The sequence below is a fragment of the Vulpes vulpes genome, chromosome 5 (genome assembly GCF_048418805.1).
Source record: "Vulpes vulpes isolate BD-2025 chromosome 5, VulVul3, whole genome shotgun sequence".
In the NCBI taxonomy this organism is placed as follows: Eukaryota; Metazoa; Chordata; class Mammalia; order Carnivora; family Canidae; genus Vulpes; species Vulpes vulpes.
Window position 1 is genome coordinate 134724247 of NC_132784.1, and position 20447 is coordinate 134744693.

The 20447-nt window shown below is 47.9% G+C and overlaps 1 protein-coding gene and 1 pseudogene across 1 annotated transcript in view; one reads left to right on the top strand and one right to left on the bottom strand.

Annotated features, from left to right (window-relative positions):
* The window catches only part of EGFR (epidermal growth factor receptor), a 197757-nt gene extending 196888 nt beyond the window's left edge, over nt 1-869 (bottom strand). Inside the window, exon 1 of the mRNA XM_072760089.1 lies at nt 657-869. Coding sequence (XP_072616190.1) covers nt 657-741 — 85 coding nt within the window. The 5' untranslated portion in view covers nt 742-869. The remainder of the gene's footprint in view (nt 1-656) is intronic.
* Nucleotides 870-15158: 14289 nt separating this feature from the next.
* On the top strand, nt 15159-15309 carry LOC112925865 (U4 spliceosomal RNA; annotated as a pseudogene).
* Nucleotides 15310-20447: the final 5138 nt, after the last annotated feature.

The following is a 20447-nucleotide window of genomic DNA, read 5'->3' on the forward strand; positions in this document are numbered from 1 at the left end:
AAGGAAAGTGTGCCGTGGGCCTCATTTCGAGAAGCGGAGGGGACCTGAGCGGGTCGGGGCTCCGTGCGTCCGGGCGCTGCCGGGAGCCTGGGGACGCCCCCCGCGGGCTGCAGGTGCCGGCAGGTCCCGGAGGTCCCGGAGGTCAGGGGCGCGCGGAGCCCGGCGCGCAGGGGGATGGAGAGCGGGACAAGCGCCGGGGGGCCGCGCGCGGGGGAGCCCAGCGCACCCCTTGGAGCCGGGCAGGGCGGCCCGCGCCTCCTCCCTCCCGGCAGCCACAGGCAGAGGCACACGCGGGACCCCCAGAAGGGTGCGCGCACCCCAGGAGAGGGCCCGCCCCGGCCGGCCAGGTCGGGGTGCAGCGACACCCGGGGGGGGGTGTGTGCCCGGGGGGTCCGGGTCCGCGGCTGCGGAGGGGGACCCGGCTCGCCCCGAGCCCCGGGGGCGCGCACCCGCACCCGAGCGCAGCCGGGCCCCGGGAGGAGGCGCGGGGCGCCCCGCGGCCGCCGAGCCCGGGAAGTTGCGCGCTGCAGCCCCGCGGGCCCCGCGCAGGGAGGACGCCCCGGCCCGGGAACCCGCGGCCGCTCCTCCTCCCACGGCCCCGGCGGGGGCGCAGCCGGCGCTCCAGGAAGCGGGAAAGGAGGGCGGGAGGCGCTCACCTCTCTTCTCCAGCGCCGAGCTCGCCTGCAAGTGCGCCGCCAGCAGCGCCAGGAGCGCGGCTCCCACGGGCCCCGGGGGGCGCATCGCGGCGGGCGGCGGGCGGCGGGCGGCGGGGCCTGAGGTCGCGTCTGCGGGGCGGCGGCCGCGGGACGGGCTCGCGGGGACTCGGGCCGGGGACGGACTCGCGGGGACGCGGGCGTGCGCACCGTGCCGGGGGCGGAGGCTGCGGGCGCGGCGCGGCCCGGACGTCTAGCTCGCGGGGGCGGGGGCGGGGGCGGGGGCCGGGCCGGGCCGGGCCGCCGGGGGAGGGGCCAGGCGGCGGCGGAGGCGGCGGCGGGAGGAGCCGAGCGGCCCAGACGGCGGGCGGCGGCGCCCCGTCCCGGGGACCCGGGCGCATCCCCGCCCCCGTGCCTCCCCCTCCCGTGCCTCCCCGTGGCGGAGCAGCCCTCCCCGCGCCCCGTCCTGGGGACCCCCGCGCATCCCCGCCCCCGTGCCTCCCCCTCCGGTGCCTCCCCCTGGCGGAGCAGCCTCCCCTCCTGCCCCCCGCCCCGTCCTGGGGACCCCCGCGCATCTCCGTCCCCCCCGTGCCTCCCCCTGGCGGAGCAGCCCCTCCCCGCCCCGTCCCGGGGACCCCGGTGCATCCTCGCCCCCGTGCCTCCCCCTGGCGGAGAAGCCCTCCCCGCGCCCCGTCCCGGGGACCCCAGCGCATCTCCGTCCCCCCCGTGCTTCCCCCTGGCGGAGCAACCCCCATCCCCGCGCCCCGTCCTGGGGACCCGGGCGCATCTCCGCCCCCCGTGCCTCCCCCTGGCGGAGCAGCTCTCTCCGCGCCCCGTCCGGGGACCCCGCGCATCTCCGTCCCCCCCGTGCCTCCCCCTGGCAGAGCAGCCCCCCCCGCGCCCCGTCCGGGGACCCCCGCGCATCCCCGCCCCCCCCGTGCCTCCCCCTGGCGGATCATCGCCGGCCCCGCGCCCCGCGGCCACGCCTGAGGCCCAGGCGGGTAATGGCAAGGACGGAAGCACCGGGTATTCCGGGCGCCCCCACCCAACGCGGCAGCCGAGCGCCGCTCTCAAGTCTGGGGGCCCGTCGCAGCCCCCCCACCCCCGACCCCCTGGAACCCGACTCCGGGCTCACACAGGGGCTCGCAGAAGAGCTGAGTGGGTGCGTGAGGAGCGAGCGCGCAGGGCCAGGGCTCCCCGGAGAGCAAACACGCGTGTCGGTCACTTCGCAGAAGATCAGCGCTTCCAATAAAGGCTCCAGACAAACCGCACTGGGGACCCTATTGCAGAAGCCAGGGGCCCCGCCCTGAGACAAGAGGGTCACTCAAGCAGGAGAAGTGCTGGGAAGTCTGCTAAGGGTTTGGCCAGAAGCAACTAGATTTTCTCCAGCTGCAGAAACTTTTTAAATTCGTTTTCTTGGAGTTCCCCCAGTGCTCATGGGGCCAAGTGCCCCCTCAGTGCCCGTCACCCACTCACCCAGTCACCTCAACCCCCCTTCCACCTCCCCTTCCACGCCCCTTGTTCGTTGGTGCTCTCGTGCTTTGTCACCCTCACTGATACCTTCACTCATTTTCTCTCCTTTCCCTTCGGCCGCAGAGACTTGAGCTGCGTCTCTTTTGCAGAGCACCCGCCTCTCCTCGCTGCTCCTTCCCAGAGGGGCAGGTGGCCGCTGGCCCCATTCTACAACCGGATCCCCTGCCGTCCTGGCCAGACTCACTAGTGACATTCATCCTGGTCCAGCCCGGGGTGTCCTCACTGTTGGAGTAGGAATCCCCAACCTAAAGCAAGGGCACTTAAAGTCCAGAACTCCCCTGTTGCTGTCCTGGGTCCCGAGCACAGGGCTCCTCACCACCCCTAGAACCTGTGTTTTTTTCAACTGAATTTAGAATCATTCTTGTTTGTTCCTTTGTTTTAACAGGTAAGAACGAGCACTGAGCCTGCTGAACTCATTTAGCCCCTGGTGAAGAAGGCTGTGAAGATCCTGCAGACCATGTTTTGGTTTCCTCCACGTGTTCCAAACAGGACTTCCAGCAGTTTGCAAAGAAACACAAAGACGGCAGGAACACAAGTTGGGGAAGAGCAAACCAGAAACATCACAGCGGAACATAGGATGAATCTGGAAGTGGGTCTTACGGAAGAGCTGCACACGACAAAGTCCCGTGTGCGCACCTAACAGAGACCACAGAACTGGCTCCAACACTTCCGTCAAGGAATACGGGAGGTGGCACAAATCAGAGTATCTTTATGTTAAAACATTCAATCAATTAAAACTACAATGAATTTTTTTTAAGATTTTATTTATTTATTCATAGAGACACAGAGAGAGACACACACACAGGCAGAGGGAGAAGCAGGCCCAATGCAGGGAGCTGACCTGGGACTCGATCCCGGGACTCCAGGGTCACACCCTGGACTGAAGGTGGCGCTAAACCGCCGAGTCACCCGGGCTGCCCAAAAGTACAACGAATTTTTAAGACTGCATTAGCAATTTCTCACATGGGCCCCTCAAAAGAAGACAAAGTGTAAAGACTTTAGAGTTCTCACTAGCCACCTCTTTGTTGCGGTATGAACCTTTATAGTGATGTTTTGTTCCAACAACCTTTGATACGATCTGATGGTATCTCAGGAAGCAAAGCCTTATTAAAACAATTACTCAAGGAGGCAGTGGGACACTTCAGGCGGACCACCTGGTACTGGGTTGAGCCCAAGGAATGGAGAGGAATGTGTGACATTAACATCCTACTGGGACACCTATCTCAGGTTTGAGTTTCTCCTCTGAGTTTGTGATAAAGGGGTGACATTCCAGATAATTTTGTACTTTTTGGCAGGTAGTGGAGTGGCCTGAAAACGTGCTACTTGCAAGGTGAAAAACTATATGACCGAGCTGGCAGGAATGGCATCCTCTTAAGAGAACAAAGCTTTGCCCAGACTGGGCCCTGCATAAAGGGTTCTCAGGCACCCGGTGTCTGCAGAGAGTGCTCCCAGGGCATATCCCAGGCCATATCCCGGGCAAGAGCCACTGCCGCCACCACCCTAGGAATAGCAGGGGCAGCCCCAACTCCATGCTAAGCACTGATCAGAAGTGAGCTCAGCTGACCCGTTAGCTACTTTATACTCTGTTTGCCTTTTATAGCAAGATGACACTGGCTTGGAAAAGGTTAAATAAATAACTTCCCCGACGTACCAAAGTAGAATTTGTGAGTCATGAAGCCAGCCTTGAACCCAAATCCAGGCCGTGTTCCCCATCATTCTAATACTACGACTTTCCAAATAGAGACATTAGGACTCCATATTCTATTTCAGAATGTATCTTGGAAAGTTTTTAGAGAAGTTACTACCCAAGTTTCTGCTTGGCCAGAAAATTTCTGGATAAAGCACCCACGGACACCGTATTATCAAGTATGTATTGAGACTCTAGTATTTCCCATATTAAATCTCACGTAGGCTATCAATTTTCATAACACAGGCTGTTCATTCTCTTTGCCAGCGACAAATCGGAAACTTTTTTGCTCCTCTGATGAGCAGTTTTCCTCTTTGAAGAGCTTTCTGGGTATTTATTTTTTAAAGATTTTATTTATTTACTCATGAGAGACACAGAGAGAGAGAGAAAGAGAGAGGCAGAGACATGGGCAGAAGGAGAAGCAGGCTCCATGCAGGGAGCCCGACGTGGGACTCAATCCCTGACTCCAGGATCACAGCCTGGACTGAAGGCGGCGCTAGACCACTGAGCCACCCGGGCTGCCCCTTTCTGGGTATTTTAAATAAGAGTTTAATCTTTTCTGAAAGAACGTGGTGGTGAGTCCCCTGCAACCACACACCCAATGGAAAGGGAGGAGAAACAGGATAAAGAAAGGAGGGTGTCAAATATTTTAAGTGCCTTCTTAGACGAGAGGCATTTGACCACCTGTTTTCTCTGGCCTTTGAGGGCAAAGCAAGGAATGATGAGGAAAAACACTAGATTGGCAGATTTCAAAAATTTTTTAAATAATCTTTGGTCACCGAAACTAGAGCTCTCTAACAGTGGAATGAGCTGCCTCTGAGTGGAATGGTTTCTCAACCTTAGAGAGCTTTGTATGCAGGAGCAATACTAAGGTGGGTTGTGAATTAAGGGCTGAACCAGGTCCCTTGCGATCCTAAAATTCCAAAAGAACATGCATTTCTAAAACAGGTTCCCATTTCAATGTCCATGCATTCGACAGCTCTTCCGAAGGTGTATTTTAAGAAGATGCAAGGAATTCAGCAACAGGGTTGCCCCTGGGGAGTCAGGGGGGGTCAGGGGTTGGAAGGAGGCTTATTTTTCAACGGTTCCTTTTATACCTTTGCAATGTTGTACTGTAAACAGGCATCACCTATTTCTGTAAGGTGAGGGTCAGTGATCCCAGTAGGCCCCCTGCTGAGGTGGGGGCTTCTGGTGACAGACTTTCCTCTGTTTCTTCAGCCACTTATTGTCTCCCTTTGAGTCCAGTTATTTGCATTTGACTCTGAGTTGAGACCTGTCTCTGGCAGAGTAGGGAAGAAGCTGCTGCTTCTTTTCAGGGATGATATGCTGACCCAGAGCTGCCGAGGCATTCATTTGTCATTAGTATTCTTATTAACATTATATGTCATTAGTATTCTTCATTATCTCTAGGGTTGAGGGTTATGTAATGCTTAAAAAGCAGGATCACATTTCTGAATGCCAGTTTCTGGCATTGTTGAGATGTTTGTAACTACGTTGCAGGGGATCTTGTAGGAAGTTTCTGGACCCTGCACGTTGCTTCCGCCACAATAAAGGTTGAAGACTGAGATTAAATAATTTTGTCCAAGATACGACTACTTGTCAGGGATAGTTATAACCAGAAACATTAGCCTCAGGGTTGCAACTGGTGGCCTGAAGAGCAAGTTCAGAATACAGATGTGGCTTGTGTGGCCCGTCAATATTTCCTTTAATTGAATTAATGGCAACGTTTAAAAATCAGGACATTGCATATTTTAAAATACGGATTTTGTGGGTTTTTTTTTTTTTTTTTTTTGAAAAATGGAAAGTGCTGGTGAGCTGGGTCTGCTTTCAAGCAAGGTGGCAACTTGCTGAGTGATAACTGTCTGCTTCAGAAAGGATATTAGGTCTCCAGCTCACAGGGACACCACCAGGCTTGATTCACCAGTTCGTGGATCCCGCAGGGCTACCGCAGGCATTATTAAGGCTTGCAACTGCACCCTTCCTGGTTAAACAGTACTAATGTCAACCATGCCATAGGTGTGGTTCTCATGTCTGGTTTTCTTCAGCTTCCCTTCTCTTTCCAGCTCACCCTCACTCACCTCATGTGTGGGCATATGCATTTGTTGATAGATTTTGATCCAAAGGTCATAATTTATTATATATCACAATAGACCTTATCTTAGATTAGCATATTTCAAATTTTAGCACATTTTGATTTCTTTTTAAGATTTTATTTATTCACGAGAGACAGAGAGATAGAGACACAGGCAGAGGGAGAAGCAAGCTCCCTGCGGGGAGCCCCGTGCAGGACTTGATCCCAGGACCCTGGGGTTCACGCCCTGAGCCAAAGGCAGATGCTCAAACACTAAGCCACTCAGGCATCCCTTGTTTTTTGTTTTTTTTGTTTTTTTTTTTTTTTCAGAAAACACAGATGTTTATTACTGCTTATGCCTATATACCATTATCATGGTTGACATCTTACAAGCATATATATATATATATATATATTAAAAATTATTGGAGACAGATAGAGTCCTGTTGTGGGATAGAGAAAGAAGGACCTACTTCTCAATGGATGGTGCATGTACAATGACCATGTACCATGAGCTGACCATGACCTGGCAGTGAAAAAATCCAGGGTAGGAGGAGGAGTTTAGGAGGGTGCCTGCACTAAATATTATTGCTTATCTTGCCAATCATCAGCAAGTTTTGTCCAGCTTATCTGTCTATAATAAATAATAAATGGTAGAATATATGCTTCATTAGGAAAGAAAGAGAGACACTTGGAGGTATTTTTTAGCTATTTATAATTTAATATTTTAACTAATATAATTATGTCTCTTCTCACATAATAGAGGTAACGAGGCAAAGACCTATCATCAAGCTTATATTCTCCTCTAAATGGGAATTCAGGGCAGCCCTGGTGGCGCAGCGATTTAGCGCCGCCTGCAGCCCAGGGCCTGATCCTGGAGACCGGGGATCAAGTCCCATGTTGGGCTCCCTGCATGGAGCCTGCTTCTCCCTCTGCCTCTCTCTCACTCGCTCTGTATCTCTCATGAGTAAATAAAATAAAATCTTAAAAAAAAAATGTTTAAAAAATAAATAAATAAATGGGAATTCAGGGCGCTTCACAAATGGAGAGAATTGTGTCACTTTATTTTTCTCCACAAAGAATATAGATGCAGCGAATAAAGGATTTATCTGTCCTAAACAAGGGGAAAAAATCACTTTTGAGGAAATCTCCAGAAGTTAGATTCAAAGTGGCAGTTTAATTCTTCTTCAATTTTATTTTTTTGATAACCTCTACACCCAACATGGTGTTTGAACTTACCTTGAGATCAAGAGTCATATGTCTACTGACTAAGTCAGCCCGGTGCTCCTCAAAGTGACATTTTTAGATGGTAGCAGGGTCTGTAGGGTCTGAATGGAGGTGGATATTATAAGTTAAGAATGGTCAACAGGGCTAGAAAAATCTAAGCTAATTGCTTTCCTATCTCTGCAGTTGAATAGAAAATGAGACATTATTGCAGTTGTTAATTTTGTAGAACTGAGCCACAAGAAAGCCTGGGTGGAAGCTGAGGTTGGGGAGAGACATGAAACACAGGGCCCTGCCAGTTTACAGATGACAGGGTGACCACCTCGTCCAGATGAATGGCTTCAGAGAGGGGACGGATTAATAAATAACATTTCAGTAATAAACCCAAACACAACAGGGAGTTCTCAGGGTTCTTAGCTATTGTATTAAAATTCACAGTTGGAATAAATGGCATTTACTCTACATTCGCTGAGTCCAAAGTGGCTGGGACAGGGGTCAGTTACCAGTTCCTGCTCCCACAGAAATTATAGGCAGCCTGTCGGAGGTCACCTAGACTACCCAGATGTGATATGTGAAGGAATAAGAACCTTTCTACCTTAATCATCAATTTCACTGATTTTTTTTAAAGATTTTATTTATTTATTCATGAGAGACATACAGAGGAGAGAGAGAGAGGGAGGGAGAAAGAGGCAGAGGGAGAAGCAGGTTCCACGCAGGGAGCCCGATGCGGGAGTCGATCCCTTGATCCTAGGATCAGGCCCTGAGCCGAAGGCAGATGCTTAACCACTGAGCCACCCGGGCGTCCCAATTTCACTGATTTCTAAGCACCACCGAAAAATAGAATGTGTCACTCTTCTGCTATAGAAATGAATTCTCAGCGCCCGCACTTAGGGGAATCACTGTGTCGTCGGAGATGAGTGACTTGTTCTGCCCGGGTGGCATTTAGTTTTGGAACCTGGTAAGATAATTTGGCAAGGGCCTACCGCCTTTCCTTCCGAGTAATGTCCTTTGAGAACAATTCATTGTCTCGCTTGAGAACAATTCATTGTAGCCCAAGGGGAAGTGTCATGCGTCCCTCAGGATCTGGCTACCCCAACTCCCAAGGGAGGCCAGAACCTTCTGGTCCCCTGGAAGTCAGCGATATCACGTGTTAATGCAGGGAAATGAGTTGCTTCTGGGTAGAAGCTCTCAGCGTAGGCTTCCCTGAGGCTCCTTTCCCTCTTTCTTGCTTTGCCTGGTGATCCGCTAGAGAGTGGCTTCCTCCTCGGCCTGGGCCCAGATGGAATTGACGCTGGGCCGCAGATTCTCTGCTGGACGTACAGGTGACATCTCCGTGATGGGTGTGAGAGTGGCAGAGAATCGGCCTTCGGCAGGCTGTGGGACTTTCAGGTTGTCTCTTACTTCCTTGTACCCTAACATACTTTAATTTATACAAGAATTATTCAACCCCTAATTATTTGTATATTTTATGTATACTTGATATTACATTTTCTGTTTAATGTATAAGCATTCATATATATGTTTCTTTTTTTTTTTTTAGCTCTTATTTATTTATTCATGAGAGACACAGAGAGAGAGGCAGAGACACAGGCAGAGGGAGAAGCAGGCTCCCTGCAGGGAACCCGACGTGGGACTCGATCCCGGGACGCCGGGATCACTCCCTGAGCTGAAGGCAGATGCTCAACCACTGAGCCACTCAGGCGTCCCCATATATATGTTTCTATAATATATATGTGGCACCTAAATGTGGTGCCTCTCGATCGGATGGGGCCTCCAAATGTGGGGCGATGCTGGAGTAGAAGCAGGTGGCATGGGAGGTGAAAGGGTTCACTGGAGACAGAGCAAAGGAGATAAAAGTTTGTTGCATACACCGCAAGGGAGCTGCGCACGGGACAGCAGAGGGGAGGCCGCGAGGTGATGGGTGGAGGCTGTTTCTAAAGGGGAAAGATGAGGGGCAATGGCCAGGAATGGGATGCTCCCTTTTTGGTAACTGCCCAGTTGTAAGTAGCCCCCTGGTCAGCCTGGGCCTACGGGTATGTTGAGGTGGGTGGCCTGATGAGCCGGTCTGCATTCCATTGCTGAAGTCTGTTTGCCTAAAAGTGGCCTCTATGATAAATATATTAATATTCGGAATATATCATGTATACACACACACACACACACATATTTAGATTGGGGAAGGGCATGTAGTAACGCTATGATCTAAAAATCGCTATTAACTGAATTGACTTTGAGCATGTTTTATTTTTTTGATCTTTCCAAACCAAAAGCCTTGGTTTTTTTTTTCTTCTGTAAATTGTCACAAACGTTTGCCCCACAGATGTGTTATGACTTGAAGTAATGTAAGCACCTAGAGCATAGCACTCGCCAAAAACTGCCACGTACCTGTGTTTTTGGAGCTATGGGTTGCATATAGAACATTCTTTCATTTCCCTTGAGATTTCTGTATATGCAGACAGAGCAAGAAACAAAGACAGTCCACTGGCTCAGCCAGGAGCCCCCAGCCACGGAGTGCACCCCCTTAGATTTATCCTTCAGTTGGTCTCTATGGTCATATGAACAATCTAAACATAGAATTAGTCATTGAATGTTTTTTTAATTTAAGAAAAGAAGACCCCCTTCCCCATGGCATAACTTAGCAACAGTGATTTTTCTCTGAGATTTCTAATGATGAACTTTGAGGACCAGCCTTGTTCCTGGCCCTCAAAAGAACTGCTATTTGTTGTAGCAGCTGCAAGGGAAAAAAGGGCAATGAATGTCCCAAAGAGGGCTGGCACCGCAGTGCGTGCTCCAGCCGTCTGCAGATGGACGCGCTAACAGGGCCCGAGCCGTGGACTCCGTCAACTGGCACTTTTGGAGCCCGGCTGGAGGCCTCGCCCAGCCAGTGCCTCTGCACAATAGCTCCCCGATTGCCTTTCTTCAAAGGTTGCTTTCAATCGTGCCTCCCTTCCTGTGGGGCAGGGGTGGGGGTGGGGAGGAGTCTCAGGTTCCAGACTGATACTGGGATCTTAGAGCAGCTGTGAAGGTGGAAGTTAGCTGTATTCAAGCCGGAGGGATTCTGAGGCCAAAGCAGAGAGCTGGAGGAGAAGGCTGCTGGGGCTGAGAAGGCCTCTGCAAAGACCAGAGGGGTTGCCCTGGGGAAGCCCCAGGGCCTCCTGCCCCCAGGCGCTAGGCCAGGATTTTTGTGGGATTTTGACATCTGAGAGCTTCACCTGAGATTTGTGGGAAAGCTGGCCCTGCATCTGAGCCACACCTTGGGATATGCATGTGTGGTGTTTGGAATTCCTTCTTTTTATTATGTTTGCCTCCTTTTTTTTTTTGTTAAATCCTGGGGAGCTTTTCATAAATCTTTCACTTCTTGTTTTAATTGATTCTTAAATTATTATTATTATCTTTTAGATTTCATTTATTTATTTGAGAGAGAAAGAACAGGAGCAAGGAGGAGGGACAGAGGGAGAGGGAGAGGGAGAAGCAGACCCCCCTGCTGAGCAGGGAGCCTGTGGGGCTCCATCCCAGGACCCTGGCATCATGACCTGAGCCAAAGGCAGACACTTCACTGACTGAGCCCCCAGGTGCCCAGTCTTTCATGTTTTGTTTTGTTTTGTTTTTAGATTTTATTTATTTATTCATGAGAGACACAGAGAGAGAGGCAGAGACACAGGCAGAGGGAGAAGCACGCTCTCTGCAAGGAGCCTGATGCAGGACTTGATCCCAAAACTCTGGGATCATGACCTGAGCCAAAGGCAGATGCTCAACCAGTGAGCCACCCAGGGGTCCCAGTCTTTCATGTTTAAATGAGGGGTTGGAGGCAAAACTAGTCAGGGAGACTTGGGTGGGGGGGGGATTCCCTGGTTTCTGAAGGATGGAGAAGGGGAATATTGGTTCCTTATCTTCTCTCCTTCTCTGAGATTTGGGATGTTTCTCAAATTTCTCCTTGAAATTGTGAGATTTCCCGCAGTGTCTTTAGCCCACCACCTGCAGAAGAGGGAGGTCCCAGATGTCTCCAGGAAAACCGGCCGGGGAGTGAGGGTTCTTTTTCAGCGGGCAGCGTTGAGTGGGCCATGCCAACCATTCGCAAACATTCAGGGAACCAGCGACAGGAGCAGTGGGTTGAGCTCCTAGCCCCACCATGGGGGGCCTGGCCCTCCACCATGGAGGGCATGTCCCAAGATGTGTGGTTCCTCAGCCAAGCACTGAGATGTCTCTCCCCCCAACATGTTTTGCTCTCGGTTTACCTTAGACTGGGCAAGGGTTGTCCCGGTCAGCCTGCTCTTGGCAATGGGTTGAGCCTTGCCTGCAGCACCGTCCCCTCACCCAAGTGTGCTGAGTAGGTGCCCTCGGTGAGATCTCGCTCAGACACGTGTGTTTCCTTCCTGGCCACCAGTTTTAACTCCTCTCGGAGAACTGTGACTGAGCACACCTGACCCTTTGGAGAGTCCTTCTGAGTCTTCAGGGAGGTGCCAGGTGGTAGGCTGCTCACCCCGGCTCCAGGGGCCCTCTGAACTGACTGCTGTTTGACAGAGGCTAGGACCACCTGCAAGCGTGGCCACGTCTTCTGGAGGAAACAGCACCCCCGCCCCCGCCCTCCTGGAATTGGGGAGCAGAGAAGCTCTCATCCGCTCCCTGTCACCCAATCCCTATGGTTCCATCCTGCCCGCTCTCTGTTTTTCCTGGGGTGCGACATCCTTACCTAGCCCTGGAAGATCTAAGGACCCCGAGGTTCTACATAAGAGTGAGATAAATTCTGTGGCCTTGGGCAGCTTCGTGGGCCAATCTGGCCAGTCAGTGATGCATCTTCCCCTGGACCTACGGCTGCTCTGTGGGCACAGAAAGAGACGGTCTTTGGCAGATGCAGTTCTTCTGCTTCATGTTCCAGCTACTGGTAGCCTCTGCAGTGCCTCCTTCCCTGGTTCCAGGATCCTGGCTACAATGTTACCTGACCCCCAGAGGAATGAGGCCTCTGCTATGAACAGACAATCCAGGATGCTCTGCCCTCTCCAGGGCGGTTTACACACAGAAATCCCCTGTCCTTTTTCTCTAGCAGCAGCCGGGATGCTCTTCTGGTCACCTCCTGAGACCTTCCATTGATTTGTCACTTCTTTTACCAGCTGTGGGAAACGGAGCTATGGAGACTATATAGACCTTTGCCCTCTTTTTCACATCTTGTTTGGGGTTAAGGAGAAAAGCGAGTGGAAGACGGCCTTCAGTGAGTTCCAGTTAAATGCATAGTAAACTCCTAAACATCACATTTGTGCACGTGCACTTGGTTGAGAGACTTGGGAGTCCTGAGCACTGTTTACTGCTCCATCTCCAAATTGTTAGAACAGTGCCCAGCACACATTCTAGTGGGTGGAAGACTGCCGGTACACAGGGATATTACAGGACAAGTGCTGCGCAGAACCAATAAGGAAGGAGCATAAAGATTAATGAATTTAAGTGGGGTGGTGTGAGGGCCTCAGTGAGAAGGGAACATTTAAATGCATGGAGGAGAGTCAGTGAGTCAGGCAGGGGGCTGGAACACAAACTAAAGACTGCAAGAAGGCCAGTGTGGCTGGAATGGAGTGGGCAGTGGGAGAGAGGTCAGAGGGGCAGGGGGACCACAGGGCCTTGGTAAGGTATTGTAATGTTTTTAGCTTTTACTGAAAAATAAATGGACAAAAAAAACTGGAAGACTTTGAACAGAGAAGTGACATGCATGATTGACTTAGGTCTTAACTGGATCCCTTTTGGGGTGGAGGCTGTTTCCAGAATGGAATGAGGGTAGGGAAGAGGCTATTGCAATAACTCAGGTTAGATGTGGGCCTGATTTGGTGCTGCAGAGGTAATGACATGTGGCCAGAGTCAGGATGCAGTTATGCAAGAGCTGATAGAAATTACTGATGAGTTGAATCCCGAGCTTGAGAGAAAGAGTCAAGGATGACCTCAAGGCTTTGAGCAGCAAGTGGGGGATGGTAGTCTTCATTAAGATGAAAACCAGAAGGGGAGGAGAGGTTTGAAAGGGGGAAGTCTAAGAATCCGGTTTTGAGCTTGCTATGCATGAGATCCTTTCAGATTTTCAAATGGAGATATTAGGTAAGGAGTTGGATCTAGGAGTTTGGGCCTTAGGACAGTGGAGGGCAAAGATAAAACTTGAGATCATCAGTAAACAGGTACTACTCAAATTCTTGAGGTTGAAGGAGATCCTAAAGGGGTTAGTAAAGAATATATTTGATAAGGACACAAGATTAAAGTCCTAAGCCCTGGGGCCTCCAACGTGAAACAGGCTCAGGAGATAAGGAGGGAAAAGCAAAGGAGAGGAGTGGCCTGATCTTGGAAGCAAGTAGAGAACAGGTTTCAAAGGGGAGGGGTTAATCAGCTGCATCAGAACCTGCAGACACATGAATGGGATTCTTTTTGACACAGTACAGTATCTCCTTTGATGTATGGACTATAATTTCTTTTCCTGGTTCCTTATGGAAGGATGTTTAGAATATACCCAAGCAGAGGAGGAATAGAGGAATAACCCGGAGTACTGATTTCACACATTTGCAAGTGAAATTCCTGAGTGTTTTGTTTCTGATTCAAAAAGAAAACTTATTTTAATTCTCCTTTGAAGATCTGCACCTTAAAAATTAGGGTATAATTTACGTGCAGTAACATGCATGCATTAAATGGCTTTATATGGTTCGGATTTGCATTTCTCTGTTGTCTAATTAGGTTTTTCATGTACCTATTGGCCATTTGTGGAGTCTCTGTTTTAAATCTTTTGCCTATTAAAAAAATTATTACCAACTTGATGGAGGTATAGTTTACATATAATAACCTGTAACTGTTTAAAGTGTAAAATTCAATGAGTGCTGACAGCACAAGCCCCTGTGAAGTCCCCACAAGACAGGAGACATTGTGGAGCGCCTGGCGGGCTCAGTAGAGCATGTATGTGACTTGAGCCCGAGGTTGTCAGTTGGAGTGCCCACCACGGGTGTAGAGACTACTGAAAAATGAAGTCTTTAAAAACAAAATACAGAGGACATTTTCATCTCCCCAAAAAGGTTTCTCGTACTCCTTTTCAGACCAGACCCCTCTATTCGCCCCTTGCTTCAGGCAACTACTGATTTACCTCATGTCACTGTAGACTAGTTGGCATTTTCTAGGATTTCAGAAGGAACCTAAACTTCAAAAGGAATCATAGAGTATGAAGTATTTTGTGTCTGGCACTTGTACTCAGTTTATTGATCCTGAGATTCATCCGTGTTGTCACGTTTACGAGTACTTTGTTTCTTCTTAGTACTGAGTGAGGACTCCATGGTATGGATGTGCCATGTTTTGTTTATGTTTTGTTCATCCGTTCACCAGTTGTTGGACGTTGAGTTGTTGCCAATTCTTGACTATCATCAGTATCAATAAAATTGCTATGAATATTCATGCACAAGTCTTTGTGTAGATGTGTTTTATTTCACTTGGGGCAATACCTAGGAGCAGAATTGCTGAGTTGCAGGGCAAATGCTAGTTTCACTGCTCCTTAATTCTCTCCTGTATCATGTCGGCCTTAAAGCTGCTGTATTTTGGTAGAGCTACCAAAACATTTCTGCCTGCCAAGGAATAGCGGAAGGATTTTAAGGTAAAGCAGATATTATATTTGTTTAAATTTTTAAAAGATTTTATTTATTTATATAGCAGAGAGAGAGAAGGAGAGAGAGAACACAAGCAGAGGGAGTGGGAGAAGCAGGATCCCCACTGAGTGGGGAGCAGGGCTTGATCCCAGGCCAGGATCATGACCTGTCCCCAAGATAGATGCTTACCTGACTGAGCCACCCAGGTGCCCCAAAGCAGATGGTACAGAGACAGTTTCTTGGCCATAACTTGACACATTCAGACGCTATAGTCATGCTTACTTCTCATTTCTACATGGAAGTATGTACCTATAGCTAGAAAAGGGAAGAAGTTGGTGACACATTTCTCTAAATCCTATTGTATTTTAGGAAACTAAAAACTTAGCATAACAATAATCTTTAGCTTTGCCCAGTGGCAGTATCATAGCCAATGAGGTTTATCCGAGGCGCGATTATTGCTAATTGAAAACAATAATCTTTATTGATGTTTCAGACTTCCTATAATTTCATTTGGGTGGTATCTAGAAGTAAGATTGGACATGATATCAGTTATTGGCATGAGTAAGACAGTTCAGGTGTACTGTATATCCTGCTGTCTTCTTATCATGACTCAACCAGTCCAAGGAAAACAACAGAAAATGAGTTCCTAGTGGTTGTCTCATTGTAATCAAATGACTTTGACTTATAGATAACACAACACACCTGGAATTTACTAGAAGTGTGCTTACAGTCTATTTCAGCATTAAAAATGTGATGTTAATTAGTGGATGAAAATTAGTGCTCAATCTTCAGGGCGGTGCACTTTTTTTTCTGACTTCTTGAAGATTAACGGGGATACCAAATATTAATGAAATTGCACACTCTGTTTCTCACAAACACGGATAAAATAGCTTAAAAATGTTTAACTGTAGCTAAAATGAAAATCACAGAGATGATAGAATTTCCAACTAAGCTAGCAAAGATTGGAAAAACTACACCCAAAATACAACATTAATTACCAACTTAATTAGGGTCTGTAATATGTTTGATTAATAGATATATAAAGTGATACGTTTGTAATAGCCTAAAGTAAATATACATGGTATTAAAAGTGAGGATATTTACCACCTATCTCAAGTGAAAATGTAAAAGGAAATGGAGCACAATCCATACATAAAAATCTGTAATGGGAAGGACAGCAAAGAAAGATAACCGGAGAAGAATTCAAACAGAATTACACACGACAATGAAGAACAAAACAAAACCCATCTAAATAAGGGGACATAAAACATGAATGTGTAGCTCAAATGGGAATAAAACAAATAGAAATGAAAAATATATTTCTTTCTCAGGAATCAAAGAAGAGAAAACTTAATCGCTTTTCAGTGATTTTATATATGTAGGGTCAGTGCATTCAGGGTGAAGATAGACATTTATTTATTCCTTTTGGTAGCATCCTAAAATTTTGAGAACAATATGGGAAAAAAAACACAATCACACTTCAAGATCTTTAAAAATATGTATATAGCCTTGGAGCCACTGAATTTACTTTTAAAACAACAAGTCAATATGTAGTGCTCATCCAAATGCCACCTTTCAAGGCATGGGACAGATAGACAAACACAGCACAGCCGCCATCTGCCATCTAACCTGTCAGGGAGAAACAACCACCTGCACCTGTCCCAAGCTAGCCTTTATGACAGAAATCGTGCGGTTCTCAGTCCAACAAGACCTGGGAAGAGGCTCGCTTGCCCTCCTGGCCTTCCCAGGGTGGGTGAGTCCTCAGTCTCATTTCCCTCCTGCTGAGAATTTGTTCACAGCTCCTTTCAGACTGTTTAAGAGACCAGAGGAGCTTGAAGAGTCCTCAAGTTCTGCAGAAACCATAAAGGTGACCCAATGCAAGAAAATGTAGTATTTCTGCAGTCCAGGGACACTGGCTCCGGACATCAGCTCCCCAAGGCTGCTGCTGCACTGGCGGCCCTCCCGGCTGGAGGTCTGAGCCCTCCTGACTGCAGGGTGGAGGGGAGAGGGGGCTAAAGGGAGAATGGGAGGTGCTTGCAAAGTCCTGAAACCTCCCAGCCCCCCCACTCCCACCCAGAGCCAAGGCTGTCTTCACAGGGGATGTGCACACTGCTCTGAGGGGAGCAGACATCTCTGGTTAAATGCAAGAAATTTATGTTTAGCTAAAGGACTTGTAATGGAATTACTGCTTTTGTTTTTGCTGTACTCATAAAGCGGGCGGACAACCTGCAGGATCTGGCCCCGCAGAGCACAGTTACTAAATCAAGAAGGAGCTGCCTAATAACCAAGAAGGAAATGGTGAAGGAACTCTTTAATGGTCCTCAGAGACTCTAAATGGATTCCGAGACCCCATGTGAATATTCAGGGGAGCATTTTCTAGAACATCAAGGAAATACAATCTTTCTGCTTTCTATATAAAGGAAAAGTAATATTTTGTAATGTAATGTTGCCAATAAAATGGTCATTCTGAAGACTGTGCAGAAACCTGAAGCAATGCAGAATTTCCATGGCAAATTGAAATTGGAAGATTTTATTTATTTATTTATTTATTTATTTATTTATTTATTTATTTAAGAGATTAGGGAGGGAGGGAGGGAGGGAGGGAGGGAGGGAAGGGCAGAGGGCGAGGGAGAGAGAACGAATCTCCAGCAGACTGCCCACTGAGCATGGGCTCAATCTCAGACCCTGAGATCATGACTTGAGCCCAAATCAGGAGTCCCATGGTCCGGTGTAGGTGCCCCACACATATGCACAGGTTTGGGTGTGATGATGACAATGTTAAGTGTAAAAATTATCTTCCTGAGCGATAGCATGCAAACATATAAGTAGTGATTTTGCCAGGGTAGAGAACAAAGGCATCATGTCATTCGTTTTTTTTTTTTTAAGTTAAGCCTCTGTTAGTGTTTTGATACAGATTTATATCTCATTTTTTGCACATCTGATAATTGAAATGTCAACTTTATAAGATGCACATTGTGGCAACAAAATCAATTTCCTCTTTTTTTTTTTTGGAAGATTTTATTTATTTATTTATTCATGAGAGACACAGGGAGAGGCAGAGACACAGGCAGAGGGAGAAGCAGGCTACATGCAGGGACCCCGTTGTGGGACTTGATCCCAGGACTCCAGGATCACACCCTGGGCCAAAGGCAGATGATCAGCCACTGAGCCACCCAGGGATCCCCAAATTTCCTCTTCTTAAAAGTAATTTAAACATGTATTTCAAGCTTGTAGGGGATTTTGAGTTAATGATTAGCATAGAGATCAATTTATTATATTTGTTTATTTTTCTTTGTTGCCACTTTGCTTTAAATTAGATGATCAGTTTTTAAAACACCAAGAACCGACTTAATGACTAATGAAGAGGTAAGGGGCAGAAAGAAAGATACCTGCCGGGGCACCTGGGGGGCTCAGTGGCTGAGTGTGTCTGCCTTTGGCTCAGGTGGTGATCCCAGGGTTCTGGAATCGAGTCCCACAGCATCGGGATCCCCACAGGAAGCCTGCTTCTCCCTCTGCCTGTGTCTCTGCCTGTCTCTGGGTCTCTGTCTCTCTCTCATGACTAAATAAAATCTTAAAAAATAAATAAATAAAAATAAATAAATAAAAAGGAAGATACATGCAGATTGACAGAGACAATTATTAGGAGTAAATAATTAGGAGTAAATGATTGAGGATACTGTTAAAAGCACTGTGTGCGATATACTCTGGGTTGGTAATAACTTCCATCTGAGACAATGGCGAAAATCCTAATATTAAAATATAATATGGTACTTTCTAGTCAAAGGAGATCAATCTGGAAAGGGGCAAACACAAATACACAATTCTGAAATAAGTTCTTTTTGTTGAATTTCAGGCTCTTATGTTAGTAATTTTTTTAAATTAGTAAATTTATAATAAACTGCACTATTCTCTTTTTCAATTAATTTTTCATATGGATGTGGAAGTGATGTATCCCGAAAGTCCCAGCTGAGATATTGTTAAACATTTTTTCCCACCTTAGCAAGTGTGGGGAGAGTGTCTTACACATTCATTTTTAGGAGTTTTCTAGATCTCTTAATTGTTTAGACTAAAAAGAAAGAGAAACTAAATCCCAGGTGTGGGATAAGGTCAGGACTCTTTCACTTGCAAATGACAGAAAAAAAAAAAAAAAAAACAAAGAACCCCCACACTCTGATTGATTTAAGGCAAAAAAGAGAATTTACAAGCTGGCTACTGGCTACTGGCTACTGAAAAGCCTTGAGTGGTGTTGGCAAGGACAGTCTGGGAGCCAAACTGGCTGATGGCCTGTTGTAAAGCCAGCAACTTAGGAGGGGTTTTTTGCACTTTTTAAATGGTTGGAGAAAACAAAAACAAAAACAAAAACAAAAACCAAAGAAGGATAATGTTTTAGGGCACATACAAATTATGTGAAATTCAAATATCACTATCTATAAATAAAATTTTTGGAACATAGCCTTGCTCATTAGGTTACATATCATCTGTGGCTGTGTTTGTGCTATGAGGACAGCAGAGTAGTCACAACAGAGACCACAGGCCCGCAAAACCTAACATGTTTACTAGTTGACCCTTTACAAAAAATAGTTTTCACCCCTGCCCTAGCTGTATGATGGCACTGACGCTCAAATTATGCCTGTGGACGTCATCTCACTGTGTCCCACTTTTGCTTTTCTGTGTTTCGTTTCCATTTTCATCTTGTGGGGGCAAGAGTGCAGAAAGGCATGACACGCTTCTATCCTCTCAGTCAAGGAAAGCGGGAGGGAGTGTCTCTGTCCCATTCCATTCAGAGGACCAGAATTGAATCCCGTTGGCCTGTGTCCACCTATGTGCCAGTCACTTTGGCCAGGGCAGGTGGTACTCTGATCAGATATGGGTCACTTACTTGCCCATCCCTGAAGCTGGGGATGGGTCACTCTACCCCAACCACATAGATGGAGTCAAAATGGTTTGCCGAGGAAGTATATTTAGGTGCTATTAGCAGGAATGCTGGATGCTGGACCAACCCAAGCAATCTGAATCCACTGAGGATGGTCTTCAAGCTTAAGAAATCTTTCTTACTGGAGAAGGATACGTTGAACTTAAGAATAGAAAAGACTGACTGGAGGGATGCCTGGGTGGCTCCGCAGTTGAGCGTTAAGGCCTGATCCTGGGGTCCTGGGATGGAGTCCCACATGGGGCTCCCTGCAGGGAGCCTGCCTCTCCCTCTGCCCGTGTCTCTGCTTCTCTCTGTGTGTCTCTCATGAATAAATAAATTAAATCTTAAAAAAAGAAAGAAGAAAGAAAGAAAGAAAGAAAGAAAGAAAGAAAGAAAGAAAGAAGAAAAGACTGCTTGGAGCTGATGAAATTATCATAAATCTATGCAAAATTGCCCTCAGTACTACATTTAGCACAGACTTGGTTGCCATTTTCACTGCACTTTTGTCCAAATTAAAAAAATAATAAAAAAGCTAATTTTGAATTTCTATAATGGAAATATATCTTAAATAGTGAATTGAAAGTTAATGGGGAAATATGATTTACCAAAACAGCAACAATCAGAACAACAAAAAGTCATTAGAGGGACGACAGGGTGGCTCAGTGGTTGCGCATCTGCCTTTGGCTCAGAGCTTGATCCCAGGGTCCTGGAACTGAATCTCGCATTGGGCTCCCCACGGGGAGCCTGTTTCTCCCTCTGCCTGTGTCTTTGCCTCTCT